The sequence below is a fragment of the Macaca mulatta genome, chromosome 3 (assembly GCF_049350105.2).
Source record: "Macaca mulatta isolate MMU2019108-1 chromosome 3, T2T-MMU8v2.0, whole genome shotgun sequence".
Classification (NCBI taxonomy): Eukaryota; Metazoa; Chordata; class Mammalia; order Primates; family Cercopithecidae; genus Macaca; species Macaca mulatta.
This window is the reverse complement of record NC_133408.1, coordinates 36,112,033-36,131,607: the sequence shown is the minus strand read 5'-3', so window position 1 is coordinate 36,131,607 and position 19,575 is coordinate 36,112,033. Positions and strand designations below refer to the sequence as shown.

The following is a 19,575-nucleotide window of genomic DNA, read 5'->3' as shown; positions in this document are numbered from 1 at the left end:
CTGGACCACGTTTCCCCATGGCTCCCTGCTGTGCATGGCTGCTTCCTCCCGCTCTGCAGAGGGTGGTCCTGGTGGCTGGAGCGCAGCAGGCAGCAGCATCCTCCTGTGGGTAATTTGCATCCCAGAGTGTGACTGTGGGTTCGTGCTGATGGCTCAGGCATCCCCTGAGCCTGGACACTGAAGTGTGCAGATTGAGGTGTGTCGCTGGACGAGTTGTGACAAGTGGAACACACGTGTTTGTTCAGATAACACACTTTTATCACTCCAGAGTTCCCTGGGTTCCCCCAGTCCAGCCCTTCATCCCCTGGCAGCTGTAGCTTAGCCTTGCTTGTTATAGAACTTCCTATAAATTCTTCCCTTGCTATTTTTTTTTTTTGAGGTGGAGTCTCGCTTTGTCACCCAGGCTGGAGTGCAATGATGTGATGATCTCGGCTTACTGCAACCTCCGCCTCCCAGGTTCAAGCGATTCTCCTGCCTCAGCCTCCTGAATAGCTGGGATTATAGGCATGAGCCACTGCGCCCAGCCATATTTGTATCGCCCACTTCTTATTTCATTGAATCTGTGCTCAGATATCACCTTTCCCGAGCGCCCTTTCCTGGCCCTCCCAGGTGACCGTACCCCCTTCCCTCAGCCTCAGGCTTTCCACTCTCCTCCGGATCCGGTCACTGGATCACGCCACTGTCACCTCCTCTGGGCCTCGGGGATGTCGCCTGCCCACTCTTGTCATCATAGCTGGCCACCTCAGCGAGCCACTCAGCTCTGGCCGCAAAGGACTCCTCCTGTTTGTCCGTGCAGTGTCCTTGCTGGGCACACAGGAAATGCTCAGTTAGGTTTGTTCTCTGGATGCAGATTCTGCAGGCGTCTTCATAGGTTGTGCTGACGGATCAGGTGCACGCTTCCACCATATGTTTCTACAATTGATTTTTTTGGTGCAACTGTCAAAACATTTATTTTTCCTATACCACCCCCCTCCCCCCTCATTTTTTCTGCTTCTCAGTGTGGCTCTGTCACTTAACACATTTGGTGTCTCCGTTCGATGTGATCTAAAAACTGATAGGCATGCCGTCTGCCCCTGCTCGGGTGATGGGCGTGGGCACCAGGAACCGTCACAGGGGTCCAGGGTTTCCAACTGATTGCTGGGTGCCCTCAGTGCAGAGTCCCTGCAGGAGGGTCGAATTGCCCATTTCATAGACCAGAAAACAGTCTCACCTGGGCCCTTCACCTGGCTGCCTCCAGAGTGCGGGCTTTCTGCTGTGCCTGACTGTTCTCTTGCCTCTCCCATTCCTTTGCATCAGTCGGCACTCTTTGGAACAGTGCCTGAGGATGTTAGAATCAACTTACGTCTCCTCTGGAATGAGGCCAGTGGATAGAAAAGTGTTTATTTCTAATCATATAGTCTCTGTTTATACAGCAGTTCGTTGTACAAGTAACCTATTGAGAAGAGGACGTAGGCATTTGCACACATCCGGTTCTCAGTGAGTCCATGCTGGAACGGAGACTGTAACTGTTCCCATTTTCCTGAGGAGGGGTTGAGGTTTGGAGAAGTTGACTGGTTGGTCAGGGTCACAGATTTGCAATGAATGGACTTAGAGTTGAGTGCTTGACTGAGACTCAGACCTAAGGTGTTCACTCTGCTGCCTCTTTTGTGCTTTGGATGGTTTGCAGAACCTGCTTTTTGAAAACAAGACTATGTGCACGTTTCTGTTCCCAGTAGTTCTTGGCATGGATAAGGGTGATGCTTTGTGTCAGATTTTGCATGGTGAGGAGGGGGGTAACTCTGAGAGGAGCCAGGTCCAGGCTGCCTCCAGGGCGACCAGTGCTCCCCAGGCTTGCCCAGAAGAGTGCTGATTCCTGCTGCACGGCAGCTCTCATGACCAGCATGCTCTTCTCCATTTGTTTTTAAAGTTTAAAATGCGTTATACATAGAAGAGTGTGCTTCTGTGGCTCACGCCTGTAACCTTAGCACTTTGGGAGGCCAAGTCGGGCAGATCACGAGGTCAGGAGTTCGAGACCAGCCTGGCCAACATGGTGAAACCCTGTCTCTACTAAAGATACAAAAAATTAGCCAGGCGTGGTGGCGTGTGCCTGTAATCCCATCTACTCAGGAGGCTGAGGCAGGAGAATTGCTTGAACCCAGCGGGTGGAGGTTACAGTGAGCCGAGATCATGCTACTGCACTCTAGCCTGGGCAAAGGAGTGAGACTCCGTCTCATAAAACAAAAACAAAAACAAAAAACAAGGAATGCGTACTGTCGTCTGTGTGCCCATTCTCAAGAAAAAGGAAAGTTTCTTTGAAAACGTGGGGACCTTCCCAGTTCCCACACCCCCAGAGCAAGCCCCTGGGTTCTGTGATCACTCCCGAGTTTTGTAAACACTGCGGGCGCTCACTCAGTCCTGCTCCCTGGAGGCCTTGGCCGCCCGTCCTTAATGTGCCGGTCTGTGCCTGTTGCATGTCATCGTAATTACATAATTTAATTAAATATGGAAGCTGATGAAAAATAATTATGTGTAGAGCAATGTTCCTGTGAAGACAAAGCTGAATGCTTTGCAAAGTCCCGAAGGAAAATTGCTGAAAGATTGCCATTGAATAAAGCAAATCGTGAAAGATGACGAGGAACAGTTGTAAGGTCTAGGAAGATTACAGGGATCCAGTTTAGAGGAACAACTAACAATCAGGAGCTGACACTCAGCAGCTCACAAACACGACTGTCATGTGTCGTGGACGTGGTTCATGCAAAAAAAAAAAAAAAAAAAAGATGAAACTCCAAATAATGGATCCATGTTTGAAGAAAAAGTTTGCAGCTTGGAAAATAATTGTGTGTTTTTATGTTTTAAGTTGAAATGTTTGAGATACACGCATCATTTGATTCCTCACTGAGCCACCTTCTGGGATCCATTACCGTCTTGATTCTGGATAGGAAACTTTGCACTGATAGATTGCTGCCCCGTTTATAATGCAAATTATTTGCATTGTTATGCATAGCTGAGCGTCACTTAGGAATGATAGAATTGTTTTGTTACAAATGGTTATAATTAGATTTCTCTGCATTAATTTGTTTTGGGAATTATTTTTCTTTTTATAAAATTTTTATGTAGTACCTGATTCTGCAACGTAAGGTTGCAATACTAGGCTTTGAAAATTAAGTGTTGAGGCCGGGCGCGGTGGCTCAAGCCTGTAATCCCAGCACTTTGGGAGGCCGAGACAGGTGGATCACGAGGTCAGGAGAGGGAGACCATCCTGGCTAACACGGTGAAACCCCGTCTCTACTAAAAAATACAAAAAACTAGCCAGGCGAGGTGGCGGGCGCCTGTAGTCCCAGCTACTGGGGAGGCTGAGGCAGGAGAATGGCGTAAACCCGGGAGGCGGAGCTTGCAGTGAGCTGAGATCTGGCCACTGCACTCCAGCCTGGACAGAGCCAGACTCAGTCTCAAAAAAAAAAAAAAAAAAAAAAGTAAATTATGTGTTGAGCAGCTATTATATTTTCTTGGTACAAAATATTGAAAACATTCAAAAAGTATCCAGTGGCTAGCTCGCATGGTAGTGGGTACCTGTAATCCCAGCTACTCTGGAGGCTGAGGCAGGAGAAGTGTTCGAACCTGGGGGGTGGAGATTACAGTGAGCTGAGGTCATGTCACTGCACTCCAGCCTGGGTGACACAGCGAGCCTCTATCTCAAAAAAAAAAAAAAAAAAAAAAAAAGTATTCAGTGGCAAGCCTCTGCCATGTTCTTGTTCTTCTCCAGCATAAGGCCATTGTTATTTTCTTGTTTATCTTTTATATGTATGTAGTTTTTTGAGACAGGGTATCATTCCGTCACCCAGGCTAGAGTGCAGTGCGCGATCATAGCTCACTGTAGCCTCTGCCTCCCAGGCTCAAGTGATCCTCCTGCCTCAGCCTCCTTAGTAGCTGGGACTATAGCACACCCCACCACGCCTGGAAAATTTTTGTATTTTTTTTTGCAGAGACGGGGTTTTACCATGTTGCCCAGGCTGGTCTCAAATTCCTGGGCTCAAGCAATCCACCCGCCTTTGCCTCCCAAAGTGCTGGGATTCCAGGCGTGAGCCACGGCAGCCGGCCAGACTTCTTTTGTGCAAAAATGAATTAACGCAGCCATGCAGGTTTTGACTTTTCTGCACATGGTGGCATAGCATACTTATAATACGCCTCTTGTATCTCTCTTCGGCAATGCCTTTTTGGTGATCTTTTATGTTAATATAGGAAACGATGTGTTTTTTCCCTCTTACACAGGCTCCATTGTATGGATAGACTGTAACATTTAACCTGTTATACCGAACTTTTAATCCAGTGGTCTGAGTTCAGTAGAATGACTTGCGTAGCATTTAGTTGGATGGTTACTGTTCTGGAATGATATTATTTTTTTTTGTTCTTTCTCCTAATATTTATTGAAAACATATTATTGGGCCAGTGGAAAAAACAGAACAAAGTAGAAAACAGTCGTGTGCCTTTCTGGAGCCTGCATTCCAGTGGAGGGGAAAAGACACTAGAGAAGCTGGTAGAAAGATGCAGATCTCAGCTGGTGGTGGTCTGTGGAGGAGGAGAGCACCAGGAGGAGCGGCCGGGAGCCAGGGCTCAGGTGACATTCCAGTGAAGACTCGAACAAATGAAAAGGGGGCAGGCCACGTGGGCATCTAGGGGTGCGGTGTTCTTGAAGAGGGCTGTGCAGAGGCCCTGAGGTGGGAGCGTGGCTCCCGTCGTGGGAGGTTTTGAGGCAGTGATGTGGAGAAACAGATGCCTCCTGCACCCCTGTCCTGCCCAGGCAGTGTGTGGGACCCACGTGCCCGTAGGAAGGTGGTTGCTGTCTGTGGGGGGGCATCACAGTGTGACGAGGGTTTGCTGCTGCGTGGGCCTTTGGGCTTTCGGATGGGGCTGGAGAGAAGTGGTGGAGCAGCCAGGCCTGAGACCACACCATTCCTGGGTCCCTTTCCGTGGGGTAAGAGTGACCTTCCTTCTGCTTGGAAGAGTGTGAGTGGCATCGTCTGCCATGTGGCCAAGGTGTCATGGAGCGGCCCAGTCTCTTGGTGAGAGGGACTGGTGCCCTGTGTGAGTCCTCTGACCTGGGCTTACTCTGGTCTTGGGACCAGAGAGCCTGAGCTCCAGCTCAGTGGCCTCAGGCTGGGTGCAGCAGGTACAGCCTCGGGCAGGTGGCTCCTGCGGAACCTGACCCAGGGCCAGGTGCGACACAGCATGGCATTAGTCCCCTGTCTTTAGGAAAACACCAGCTGCTCCTCCCGTGTTCTGGGGACATGCATCCCTCCCAACCTGGCGGCCCCACCTTTCCACACAATTACGTTGCGTCAGCCAGAAAAATCTGGCTGATATGACGCCCTCTTGCCCTTGTGACTTTGCAGTTGTGAATGCCGATTGTCCTTTGGTTTGTAGCACTGAGGTTTTGCTGTCTAATGTATTTTTATTCCTATTTCTGCATTCTATTCGCAAAACAAGCCCTGTAGAGAGAGCCTGTTTCGCTTGGGTTGTGTTCCCCGCCTGCCACAGGGCTCTGGCTGGAGCCCCAGTCTCAGCAGTTTTGGACTGTGCTCCCAGGCCCTGTGGATTTCTATTCTTTGGAAGCTTGAGGTGTCTTGTTTGTTAATTAGTTTGATGGCTGTTGCCGTTTCATTCATTTTCCACCTCGGAGTCCTCTGGATCTCCAGTTTTTCAGACTCAGTGAAACTGGCACTATCTGCCGTTAGCCCCAAAATAGCCGTGGCTTGGGCTGGAGCTGCTCTCGCCTCGGAAAGAAAGCAGTGGGCCGGACTCCCCACAGCCCTCTGCCGCTCTGCGTGCAGCTGGGCTTGAGTCAAAATTCAGCTGCAGAAAAAACAGACTTTCTTCCCCTTGAAAACCCACCAGTTAGAATTAAAAAGGTTTCGCAGCTGAAGCTCGCGTTTGCAGCAGCAGATGTCACAGGCTCCACTGCAGTTGGAGCTGTCACTGCCCTGTCATTGCCGAGCTGAGGCTCCTGAGGCCTCTGAATGCCTTCCACTTTGTAGTCGGCGAAGCGCGGGTTTCAGAACGGACTGTCGGGAGTTGTTCTTAGGCCATAATGATACTTGGCACGGCTCCTCCTGGTTACGAGCACTTAGCTAATCCCCAGAGCACCCTCGGTAAACATCTCTGAGTAGCTTTAACCACACACAGGTCAGGAGGCTTCTGGAAAATAAACACTCTTCCTGCCAGTTGGAGGTGTTGGGGCTCTGGTCTTGGATTTGATATGTGGCGAAGGCTGCAATTGTTTACTAAGCCTTCGTGATTCAACAGCTCTTCAAGAACTTTCCCCTGTTCTTGTAGGAGCTCATGACAGGCAGTGGTGGTGGAGCTCCGGCCCTCTCTTCCCACAGGCGCAAGCCCTGTTCCTGAGTCCCAGGGCTTCTCGAGAGGTGTCTGCCCTCCTCTTCCAGACACCCTCTGCCCTGTGTCCCGGGGCCCTGGGCCTGTGCTGTGCTGTGCTGAGGAGAGACTGCAGGGGGCCGGCTCCCCACTTCTCCCAGATGGGCAGCGCCTTCCGTGTCGGGAGCTTGCTGTGCTGCTTTTCACTTCTCCGTCTCTCTTAGTTTTTGCGGGTTCTTACGCATGTGAGGCGTGGACTCACACGGTGGGGAACTCAAATCATAACATGAAGGGGAAGAGCCCTCTAAGTGCTGTGATTTGTTCTGTCATCGCCCCTTCCTGATCACGGTGACCTGTACTCCGGGAGCGACCACGGTGACCTGCACTGCCGGAGCGGCCACGGTGACCTGCACTCCCGGAGTGGTGAGTGGAGCAGGCCTGCCCACAGCCGTGTTCCCATTGCCTTGTTATTACTGACTTCTATTTTTAAAATATTGTATTAGTACTGTTTGGAAGATGTTCCAGTATATATCAAATTATCAAAAGTCCATAGCCTTGTCTTACACAGTAGCCAAAGCCACTTAGGCAGTTTCAGGTGTTTGAGTTTCCAGAATTCTTGTGATGACATTTGTAGGATTCTTCTTTTAGACTTGGACCAAATTCTGTAACCCAATATTTGTCCTTCAGATTGACAGAGAGCAGCAGCAGGCAGTGTTTTCTCCGTCACGGGTGTGGTGGGTGGCATCCTGGTGGCATAAAGCATTGCCTTTGGTAACTTGCCCGGAAGGCTGTAGGGTTATTTTCCACTTAGATTTTCCCCGATTTCTTTTCTTTTCTTTCCTTTTTTCTTTTCTTTTCTTTTCTTTTTTGAGATGGAGTCTTGCTCTTGTCGCGCAGGCCAGAGTGCAATAGCGTGCTCTCAGCTCACTGCAACCTCCGCCTCCTGGGTTCAAGCAATTCTCCTGCCTCAGCCTCCTGAGTAGGTGGGATTACAGGAACCTGCCACCACACCCGGCTAATTTTATGTGTTTTTAGTAGAGACAGGATTTCACCATGTTGGCCAGGCTGGTCTCGAACTCCTGACCTCAGGTGAACTGCCTGGCACAGCCTCCCAAAGTGCTGGCATTATAGGCGTGAACCGCCGCGCCCGGCCTCCGCTCTCTATGCAGATGGTCGGTAGTTCCAGAAGTAGTTGTGTGTAAGAATCACCAGGGAACTTGTGTGCAGCCCCTGAGCCCCGCTTTCAGGGGTCTTGATTCAGTGGGGTGGGATGGGGTGGGGCGGGGTGGTGCAGGCTGGACTTGCCGCAGATGACTCTTGTGCAGGTGGTCCATGCCGTTAGGCCGACCTCATGACGCCACACACTGTGAAACCATGCGTCCATGGCTCTTGCAACACACGCCGTGAAACCATGCGCCCACTCCCCTCACCACACACGCACACACACACACACACACACACACACACACACACACACACACTTGCCGTGAAACCATGCGCCCACTCCCCTCACCCCACACTCACACACACACACTCGCCGTGAAACCATGCGCCCACTCCCCTCACCACACACACACACACACACTCGCTGTGAAACCATGCGCCCACTCCCCTCACCACACACACACACACACACACACACTCGCCGTGAAACCATGCGCCCACTCACCTCACCACACACACACACACACTCGCCGTGAAACCATGTGCCCACTCCCCTCACCACACACACACACACACACACACACACTCGCCGTGAAACCATGCGCCCACTCCCCTCACCACACACACACACACACACTCGCCGTGAAACCATGCGCCCACTCCCCTCACCACACACACACACACACACACACTCGCCGTGAAACCATGCGCCCACTCACCTCACCACACACACACACACACTCGCCGTGAAACCATGTGCCCACTCCCCTCACCACACACACACACACACACACACACACGCCGTGAAACCATGCGCCCACTCACCTCACCACACACACACACACACACACACACTCGCCGTGAAACCATGTGCCCACTCCCCTCACCACACACACACACACACACTCGCCGTGAAACCATGCACCCACTCCCCTCACCACACACACACACACACACACACACACACACACACACCGTGAAACCATGCGCCCACTCCCCTCACCACACACACACACACACACTCGCCGTGAAACCATGTGCCCACTCCCCTCACCACACACACACACACACTCGCCGTGAAACCATGTGCCCACTCCCCTCACCACACACACACACACACACACACTCGCCATGAAACCATGCGCCCACTCCCCTCACCACACACACACACACACTCGCCATGAAACCATGCGCCCACTCCCCTCACCACACACACATACACACACACACACTCGCCGTGAAACCATGCGCCCACTCCCCTCACCACACACACACACACACACACTCGCCGTGAAACCATGTGCCCACTCCCCTCACCACACACACACACACACACACTCGCCGTGAAACCATGTGCCCACTCCCCTCACCACACACACACACACACACACACTCGCCGTGAAACCATGCGCCCACTCTCCTCACCACACACACACACACACACGCAGTGAAACCATGTGCCCACTCCCCTCACCACACACACACACACACACACTCGCCGTGAAACCATGCGCCCACTCCCCTCACCACACACACACACACACACACACACACACGCTGTGAAACCATGCGCCCACTCCCCTCACCACACACACACACACACACACACCGTGAAACCATGCGCCCACTCCCCTCACCACACACACACACACACGCAGTGAAACCATGCGCCCACTCCCCTCACCACACACACACACACGCCGTGAAACCATGCGCCCACTCCCCTCACCCCACACACACACACACACACACACTCGCCGTGAAACCATGCGCCCACTCCCCTCACCACACACACACACACACACTCTCGCCGTGAAACCATGCGCCCACTCCCCTCACCACACACACACACACACACTCTCGCCGTGAAACCATGCGCCCACTCCCCTCACCACACACACACACACACACTCGCCGTGAAACCATGCACCCACTCCCCTCACCACACACACACACACACACACACACACACACTCGCCGTGAAACCATGCGCCCACTCCCCTCACCACACACACACACACACACACTCGCTGTGAAACCATGCCCCCACTCCCCTCACCACATACACACACACTCGCAGTGAAACCATGCGCCCACTCCCCTCACCACACACACACACACACACACACTCGCCGTGAAACCATGCACCCACTCCCCTCACCACACACACACACACACACACTCTCGCCGTGAAACCATGCGCCCACTCCCCTCACCACACACACACACACACACTCTCGCCGTGAAACCATGCGCCCACTCCCCTCACCACACACACACACACACACACACACACACACGCCGTGAAACCATGCTCCCGCTGTCCTGGCTAGAGCCGAGCACATCCTTGTGTGTCCTGTGCTTTTTGCTGTCTGCGGCAACTGCCTGACCACCTTTTTGCCCAGCATCAGCTTTAATGGGTGTTCCGTGCTCCGTGTTATGGCTATGAGGACTTGCTGATTTTTTTTTTTTTAATTGTTGAGCTTTTTTATAAATTAAAAACTATGAGATGGAGAAAGTTAGTTGGTTCAGCCACTGTGGAAAACAGTCTGTGGTGGTTCTCAGAAAAGCCAAAAATGGAATGCTCCATCAGTGCCACTTCTGTGTATCCACCCGAGATGATTAAAAGCAGCGTTTTGAACAGACATTGGCACACCCATGTTAGTAGCAGCTTTATTCACAATAGCCAAAAAGTGAAAGCAGCCCGGGTATCCACCGACAGGCGAATGGATACGTGTGAAGCCACGCAATGGAGTATTACTCAGCCTTCAAAAGGAAGGAGAGTCTGCCACATGCTGTAACGTGGATGAGCCTTGAGGACATAATGCCAAGTAGAATAAGCCCGTCACAGAGAAATGCTGTGCGGCTCCACCTGTGTGGCTGGAGTGATCGCATTCTTAGAGACGGAAGGTAGCATGGAGGTGGCCGGGGCTGGGAGCAGAGGGACTACAGGAGTTCCTGTTTAATGGGACAAGGTTTCAGTTTTGCCAAATTAAGAGTTCTGGGGATGGATGTGGTGCTGGTTGCCCAATAATGGGAATATGCTTAACACGACATAACTGGGGACTTAAAAATGGTTAAGATGGTATATTTTATGTTAAGTGTATTTTAGCACAATTAAAAACATCCTTACATGGTGGCAGGATGATGCCACCTTGGCCAGGCGTGGTCCCTGTCTTGGGTTTCCTCGGGATACCCTCTTGGAAAAGCGTGGCAGGTCGGGGCTGAGGACCCCCCTTTGCTTGCTCTCTTAGCCTCATCCTTTTGGAAGGTCTGGTGTTCCTGAGGTAGCAAAGCTTCTTGCCAGGTCACAGAAGCCCCACGCTAGAGGAGCGGCTCTCCGGCTCCCAGGCTACTTCTCCGCGCAAGCCTCTCTGAGAGCTCGCAGTCCACCCCTGTGGCCTCTTCCACGTGCCCAGAGCCTCCTGGGCTCCTCCTCCCCACCCCAGCTGGTTCAAGGGTATGTCCTTTACTCCAGATGATGGCCTCCGTCCTTCTCCACGGACTGCTGTTAATGTGAGAAGAGGGCGCCGGGATGCTTCCTGTACAGTTCAGGAGGTGACCTCCTGCCCGGTTTGATCAGATTCCACCTTATTCTTGACGGGACCTCCCTCGTGGCCTCAGAAATGTCCACGTGTTGGCAAAACCACCTCGTCTTTTCTTTTTCTCATATGGAGCGCTCTGAAACCATTGCCTTAAACCCCTTCTGTTTCACTAACTAAAGCTTACACTTCATCCCCAGAGAGCACATTTTCTTTTATTTATTTACCGTTTATGGATTTTATACATAATATTTTACATATTTACGGGGTACCTGTGATATTTTCTTACACGCATAGAATGTGGAGCGGGCAAGTGCAGGGTATTTGGGGTGACCATCACTTTGAGTATTTGTCATTTCCATGTATTGGGAGAAGTTCTGCTTTTCTTCTAGCTACTTTGAATTGTACAAGACATTGTTAGCTCTAGTCACCCCACTCTTCTGTGGAGCAACTGAATCTATGCCTTTCATCGCACTGTACGTTCGCACCCGTTAACTCACCTCTCTCCATCTGGCCTTCCACTCACCCAGCCCTGCCCGTCCACTATACCTCTCATTCTACTCTCTGCCTTTGGGAGGGGAATTTCCACAGCTCCCATGAGTGAAGACATGTAGAGTTTCTTTCTGTTCCTGGGGATTTCACCTGATGTGGTGACTTCCCATTACAGCTACGTTGTTACAAATTACAGCCTCCCTCCCTCCCTCCCTCTTCTTTCTTTCTTTCTTTCCTTTTTTCCTTCCTTCCTTCCTTCCTTCCTTCCTTCCTTCCTTCCTTCCTTCCTTCCTTCCTTCCTTCCTTCTTTTCTTTCTTTCTTTCTTTCTTTCTTTCTTTCTTTCTTTCTTTCTTTCTTTCTTTCTTTCTTTCTTTCTTTCTTTCTCTCTTTCTCTCTTTCTCTCTTTCTCTCTTTCTTTCTCTCTTTCTCTCTTTCTCTTTCTCTCTTTCTCTCTCTCTCTCTCTCTCTCTCTCTTTCTCTCTCTCTCTTGCTTGCTTGTCTTGCTTTGTTGCTAGGTTGGAGTGCAGTGGTGTGATCTTGGCTCACTGCAATCTCTGACTCTCTGGTTCAAGCAATTCTCCTGCCTCAGCCTCCTGAGTAACTGGGATTACAGGCATGTGCCACCATGCCCAGGTAATTTTTGTATTTTTAGTAGAGATGGGGTTTCACCATGTTGGCCAGGCTGGTCTTGAACTCCTGACCTCAGGTGATCCACCCTCCTCGGCCTCCCAGAGTGCTGGGATTACAGGCGTGAGCCACCGCGCCCATAGCTCTTGTTGTTTCTTTTGGTCGGATGGCATTCCATTGTGTGCACATCCGCATTTCTTTATCCATTCCTCTGTCACTGGACACAGGTTAATTCCGCAGCGTTGCCGTCTTTGCTGCGATAAATATGGGAGTGCAGGTATCTTTTTGATACAGTGATTTCCTTTGAGTAAATACCCCGTTGTGGGATTGCTGGATCATAGAGTGTCGTTCTGTTTTCAGCTTTTTGAGAAATCTCCATTCTGGGTTCCATAGTGGTGGTACTAATTTACATTCCCTCCAACAGCAGCTGAGAGTTGCCGTTCCTCTGCATCCTCACCAGCATCTGTGTGTGTGTTTGGTCTTTTTCATAGCCATTTGAAGCTGGGGTAAGGTGGTTTTGATTTACATTTCCCCGATGATTAGTGATGTTGAGCATTTTTTCATACACCTGTTGGCCATTTGCATGTCGTCCTTTGAGAAATGTGTCCTTTGCCTACTTTTTCATGGGACTATTTACGTTTTTCAATTGTTGTTATTTGAGTTCTTTTTGAGTTGTATTTTGGATGTTAGTCCCTTACTGGCCGAACAGTTGACAGATATTTTCCCGCATTCAGGAGGCTGTCTCTTCAGTCTCTTGTTTTCTTGGATGGGCAGAAGCTTATTACTTTGATATAGTCCTGTTTGTCTATTTTTGTTTTTGTTGCCTGTGCTTTTGAGGTCTTAGCTATAAAAACTTTGCTTAGACCAATGAGTGTTTTCCTTGTTTTCTTTAGTAATTTTATATTTTCGGGTCTGAGGTTTTAGCCTGTAATCGATCTCCAGTTGGTGTTTTTATGGGGAGCACATTTTCTTTTGATGACACTGCCGAACCAAGGGTATACTTTTAACATGTTGGTTGATGATTGTACTTGAAGCGTGTTCTCCTCATGTCCACGGCGGCATCCAGACACCGCCTCCAGGGTGCATGTCCTCTCCTGGCCTCGCAATGCCAGTGTGAAAATGGGCTTGGATTGCACACCCTTAAAACATCCTCCCTGTCCCTTCCACGTCCATCAAGTTAACAGTGCAGGGGTTGTCAGGTAACAGTGCACTATGCCTGTGCCCTGGGGTTTTGGAAATGAGCCTTAGGAAGCCCAGCGAAGCAGGTAGAGGGTTCAGCCTGGAAGGGTCAGGGCTGGGGCTGAGACCCAGGTTTTCTCCCGCGGGTCCATCTCCTTTTCCTTTAAGGATTTCCTGGCCTTCCCTCTGTCTCTTCAAGTAGAGTAGACTGGTCCCATGTGACGTTCTTGAATGCTGTCATCGAGCTCACTGTGCTTGTGCTTTTGAGTGGAAGCTGAACCCTGGTCATGAGCAAGAATGGCCAGACAGTGCTCACGAGGCTTGGTTTAGCCAAAGTAGTGACTGCGGGTTTTTCAGTGCAAGAGGCTGTGAAGGGAGGAATTCCTCCTGATGCCCCTGTGCCCTCCAGTGGCTTCTGCCCATGGGAGGTGTTGGGCACACCACCCCTGTGGTTGGAGGGCTCTGGAATAGCAAGCCCTGCAGCTTCAGTCCTCCCTGTGATAGAGGCCTGGTCGCATGGGGACTGAGAGGCGGCACCAGGGATCTGGGGGCCTAGGGATGTGGCCAGCGAGTATCCAGGCTGAGAGCCCATCACGTGTCAGTGCTCTTGAGGGCTGGGGTCTGTGTGGGGCCATCCGCCGGAGGCGCCAGCCTTCTTCCTCAGGACGAGCCGAGCTCTCTGTTCCTGCCTGGGGCAGGACCAGCCCCAGGACACCCCCTCAGGCAGGAGGAGCCACCTGGAAGCAGCCTCCTGCGGAGTCTGTGGGAATGTGGAGCCAGCCTGCTCCCTGGGTGGTTGAGATGGATGCCCCCAGGCTTCAGAGTACTCAGGTTTCTGATGTGGCCCATCCATGCCAGAATGAGGCGTTGACCCCAATGACATGAGACAGAGGCCTTCCTGGGTGTCGTCTGTGGGAGCCCAGCACTTCAGAAGAGGGCTGTGTCACTCTCACTTTCCAGTTTGTTTGAACCCGTCCCATTTCTCCCTCATTGCTAAATGGTTGTATTTATCATGGTCTTGGCGTCACTGGGAATTGCAGAGCGTGGTTAGCAGAGCCTGGCCCTCCGAGATCTTACCCAGCTCCCAGCTTTGCTGAGTGGGTTCGTGCTTTGGGGCAAGAAGCTTGTTTCTAAATCGGTGTCGGATGCTCCCGACTCTGCCTCCTGCTCTGTAGGCTGCAGGGAGGCTTCCCCACAGAGGGAGATAGCAGGCAGTGTGCCCTCTGGTGAGAGAGAGCCATCCCAGCTGGGAGAACCCTGGGGCCTGGTCCTGCCTGACAGATGCCTCTCCACTGGCCTCCTGCTGTTTCAGGTCCAGTGATGGGGCCCTGAGAGGTGTGAGGTGGGTGGTCTTGGCTGTGTAGGCGGAGCCTGTAGCCTGCCGCCTGTGACCACCCTACCTGCTGCTGGTTCTGGGCACAGGGGCTGGGGGGCGCCACTGCAGATGTGGACATACGCGATTTTTATTTATTTGTAAATAAATTCTTCCCACCGAGTTAGTGAAAATTTACAGGCCCTTTGACTAATGCAAAACAACTTAAATATCTCATTCAAATGTTTCAGAAAAAATATCTCTTGGCTTGGAAAGGTTTCCTTACTTTTTTTTTTTTTTTTTTTGAGACAGAGTCTCGCTCTGTCACCCAGGTTGGAGCCCAGTGACCGGATCTCGGCTCACTGCAAGCTCCGCCTCCCGGGTTTACACCATTCTCCTGCCTCAGCCTCCCGAGTAGCTGGGACTACAGGTGCACGCCACCTCGCCCGGCTAGTTTTTTGTATTTTTTTTTTTGAGACAGAGTCTCGCTCTGTCGCCCAGGCTGGAGTGATGGCAGGATCTCAGCTCACTGCAAGCTCCGCCTCCCAGGTTCCCGCCATTTTCCTGCCTCAGCCTCCCAAGTAGCTGGGACTACAGGCGCCGCCACCTCGCCCGGCTAATTTTTTGTATTTTTAGTAGAGACGGGGTTTCACCGTGTTAGGCAGGATGGTCTCGATCTCCTGACCTTGTGATCCACCCGTCTCAGCCTCCCAAAGTGCTGGGATTACAGGCGTGAGCCACCGCGCCCGGCCTAGTTTTTTGTATTTTTAGTAGAGATGGGGTTTCACCGTGTTAGCCACGATGGTCTCGATCTCCTGACCTCGTGATCCGCCCATCTCGGCCTCCCAGAGTGCTGGGATTACAGGCTTGAGCCACCGCGCCCAGCCTGGTTTCCTTACTTTTGTACTGATATTTTTAACTCCCCGAGGTTGGAAGCTTTGGGAAACTCTGGAGAGAATGGTAACGGCGTTCAAGGCCAGCTCCACCTTTCATCTCCCTCATAGAGTTCAGTTTCTCTTCCAAGACCTTTCAGTCATAAATGGTTTTTCCACGGAGCTGCTTTCTAACCCCGGTTTACCTGTGTGTGGGAGGACAGATGGGGTCTCCCTGGTGCCAGCTACTCCTTCTGCACCCATCGCTATCCCCACTAGACGCCCAGCAAGGGGCCCGTTCCTTGGGTGGGCAGAGGAGACCTCTCTGAGGGGACCTGGAAGAGAGAAGGCCATGGTGTACTCTGTGTGAAGAGGCTGTGGTCAGAGGGAGGGCTTAGGACTGACCTTGGGTGTGTGTGAGGGCTCAGGGCCTGGGCCAGGCTGCAGGACATCTGCTCACAGGCTCTTGGTAGCTTCGTTCCAGAGATGGAAGATGCCCCAGAAACTCAAAACTAATGCTGAGCAAGGCGGGCTCCAGTTGTCCTCCATGTCCTGCAAAACAGGCATGGGATGGTGAGGGGCGCGGGGGTGGCCAGAGGCTTTATAGGGAAGTGGCTCTTTCTCTGTGTTTGGAGGAGGAGCTGGGCGCTGGAAGCCCAGGGGAGGGGCTGTGTGAGCACTGGATGAGCTGATGCAGGGTTTCGGGGCCCCATGGGCAGGGTGCTAAGTGACAGGAAACGTCAGTGGCTGTCTCAGGGCAGAGGGCCGGGCCCAGCGCGTGAGGTTTGCAGCGTGCGCGTTTTAGTCAATAGGATGGCTTCTGTTAGGGGTCCGTGGTTGCAGTGTGCCTCTGCGTGGCTCTGGCTGACTCGCAGAGAGGAGTTCCCTGGCAAGCTGCTGGGAGGGTGTGCCCAGGATCCACCCGAGGCTGCTCTGGGGGCCTGGCTGACAGAGTGACTGGGACCTCTCCTTCCAGGGGTGCAGGTAGCCTCGTTGGCCAATGTTGGGGTCCCTGTTGCTCATTCAGTGGTGCAGTACCAGCTCCTTGAGTGGGGCTGGGCGGGGCTGTCACAGCATTGCCCGGCACCTGCTTTCTGTGTGGACCTGCGCTTGGTCCATGACAGGTGAAGAGAAGAACGAGGATGGGGCCTTGGGCCCGGGCTCACATGCCACTTGCTCAGTCTAGCCAGGGAGCCTTGGCTTTGTGCCCCAGGTTGTGAGGCTGGGAACGCTCACACACCACTGGTGTAACTGCATGCCCGGCTCAGATCCTTGCTGCGTGCTCCGGAGTCCCAGCGCTGAGTTAGAAGACATGGCTCAGGCTGCTGCTCATCATTGCGGTGCACGTTGAACTTTGAAGTGGCTGTTTCACATTGGAGTCTGAGTTTCCTCATTTAAAAAATGGAAACGGTGAACAACAGGGTTCCTCAGGCATTCGCTGAGACAATCTGCAATCGTTCTGGAAAGTAGGAAGCGCTACACCTGGGATCTCTGATTTTCCTCTTGTTGTTATGTGTGGGTCTTCTGGAGAGGTGAGGAAAGGAACCTAAAACTCTAAAACTCGCTGAGCACCTCCTCTGTGCCAGGTGCCTGGTGGGTGCTTTTTAAACATGATTTCATTTCCTCTGAAGAGCGACACTGTTAGGTAGTGTCTCTGTTTCTACAGGTGAAATAAAATCGGGGCTTACTAAGGCCGTCTCCCCGACATTGCATAGGGTGGGGGCTGTGGCTGACCCGTCGTAGTGAGTGCGTGCTGCCCTGGACCCGGGTCCGCAGAGTCCGCACATCCTGGGTCCCAGAGCAGCAGCTACAGAGGTTCCTTTTGGCCGTGTTTGGTGTACAGAATCAGGTTTACTCTGGGGGACAGCTGGAACTGAGTGTGCCTTCTTTATCCTGCAGGACTCCAGAAGACCTTTCCAGATTCGTGGTTGAGCTGCAGCAGAGGGAGCTTGCCTTGAAGGACAAGAACAGCGCTGTCACCAGCAGGTAGACCCGGCCGCCCAGGGCGCTTGTGGGATGTGTTTGCTTTGGAGAGCTGGGGCGAGTGAGAGTGTGTGCCCCCTGGCTCTCGGGGCACGGCGGTGCTTCACCGTGTGGGTGGCCCTGGTCCGGGATGGGAAGAGGCAGCAGGGATTTGAGGGAAGGGTTTGCCCCATGTTTCCACCATGTGCTGTGAGCCTCAGCTGAGGCACCACTGTCTGTCATTCTGACAATGTGCTAAACTGCCATGGGGTCTGGGGGTTGGCCTCCTGTTGTGGGGTCCCTCCTTGGATCAGGAGGGTTCTCGTCTTCCCAGCAGGGTGGGGCCTCATGTGGTCTTGGGAACCAGCCCGTCCATCACTAGCGGGCCCACCCTGAGTCTTCATGTCAGCGTGAATGCAGGTGTGATTGGAAGCGGCTAACTATGAATAGCAAGAGACATGCCCGTCACTCAGGAAATCCCAAGGGCTTCAGGGAACCTGGGATGACAATCAGACATGTGTTTCTTCTTATCCCACACCCCGGCTCTTCTCTGGTTTCACTCGTGGCTGTGAGGGGCCATACCTCTGACATCACACACACAGGCAAAAAGGAGAAGCCTCTTTCTTGGATCTTTCTGCACAAGGAAGCCTTTCCTAGGACCCCCACTGCCAGCAAGTGCCCCTTATGCCTCCTTGGCTAAAAAGGGGTCTTATGCCTTCCCCTGACCAGAAGATGGAGTTACCATGGGGGACTGAGCCCCGTCCGGTGGAACCCATGGGCCTGGTGGGCAGTGGGGCGGAGGGAAGGGCCATGCAACGGGGCCGCAGGGGAGCTCTGTGCCCTGCACAGCTCACCAGGCCGTGGGTCTGTGTGGAGGGCCTGAAGCCCACCTGTTTGCCGTTGATGATCAAGCTCAGCCTCGTTCTCCTGTGGAGAGAGTGTTTTAATAATTTATTAATAGGCAGAAGGAGGTTTCTTATTTTGGGGGCTGATGTCACTTTGAAAATTGGCTTTTCGAAGCATCTGGGTGTGTTGGACATAATCATATCAATTTACTGAAAAACCTCAAATGATAAAGATTGCCTTTTGCTTTCAAAGCCACTGTCAGATGAAACAGGCATTAAAAGTGATTTGAAGTTAAAGCTTTCACATTTTACCAGGCGATCCTCATCATTTTACTTTGGAAATGAAACAGAATGAACTATTAAAGGAAAGGAAACTTGGCTATACTTTTCTCCCACCAAAGAGGGAGGTGCTTCCTGAAATTATTTGTCTTAAGAGCAGCAGCAGGCCCGTCTCTGTGTCCAGTGCCACACGGAAGGGAACGTTCCCATCTGCTGGCTGTCTGTGCTGCCTTCGCCGTGGTCACAGATGTGGATTGAGCCCATGGGGGAATTGGTTTGGGAATGGGGTCTCTGCCTCAGGGAGCAGCCTCTACAGTGGGCAGGTGGTCCTCACAATCCCAGCCGTGGCTGGCCTTTCAGGACCTGTGGGCTCCCTCTTAGAGCTGGAGCGCCTGCCCTGGGGAAGGATGAGTCTTGGGGCACCCCCATGGAAGTGCTTGGTGCTCCGTCCTCTTCTGTGAAATGGGATCTTGGGGTTGAGACGAGGTCCTTAGTACTGCTCCGGTCTGGGAGGCCAAAGGGAGAAGCTGCCCTGAAATCCTGGGTTCTCACAGGTGTTTCCCAGCTGGGTTTCATGTGTGTGTCGGTGTGCTGGCTTCCGTCCCACCTGTGGCTTACTGCCCTGTGTGGGCTTCTTCAGCCAGGGTGCAGGCTTCAGATGGGGCTGGTCACACCCCTGCCACCCACTGCCAGGAGCGCTGGAGACGCTTCCCTGAGATGGGGCAGTGGAGAGGCGCGGGAGGCCTCTGGGCGTGAGGCTGGAGTTCCCGGTCCCTCTTGCCTGCAGGGCCTGGGGGGCGGCTGGTCTGCTCCTTGCTGGTCATGTGACTTGGGCAGGCACCTGGTCCTCTCTTCATCTCTGTGAACCGAAAGGTACTGGCAGTAACGACTGGGTTGCTGTCAGGTCTGAGCCTCCTGAGCCATGCCCCGGGTCTCAGTGTTGCTGCTTGCT

At 52.4% G+C, this 19,575-nt stretch overlaps 1 protein-coding gene across 37 annotated transcripts in view; it reads left to right on the top strand.

Annotated features, from left to right (window-relative positions):
- MAD1L1 (mitotic arrest deficient 1 like 1) overlaps positions 1-19,575 on the top strand; it is a 423,997-nt gene that overhangs the window by 69,768 nt on the left and 334,654 nt on the right. For 30 of the 37 annotated variants that reach the window (XM_077995967.1, XM_077995955.1, XM_015133164.3 and 27 more), the window contains one exon: positions 17,437-17,523. The exons of 6 other annotated variants lie outside the window; for them this stretch is intronic. In XM_077995967.1, the coding sequence (XP_077852093.1) occupies positions 17,437-17,523 (87 nt within the window). Of the gene's footprint in view, positions 1-6,156; positions 6,772-17,436; positions 17,524-19,575 lie in introns of those variants that run through there. One more of the 37 variants, XM_077995976.1, reaches the window with a different exon arrangement.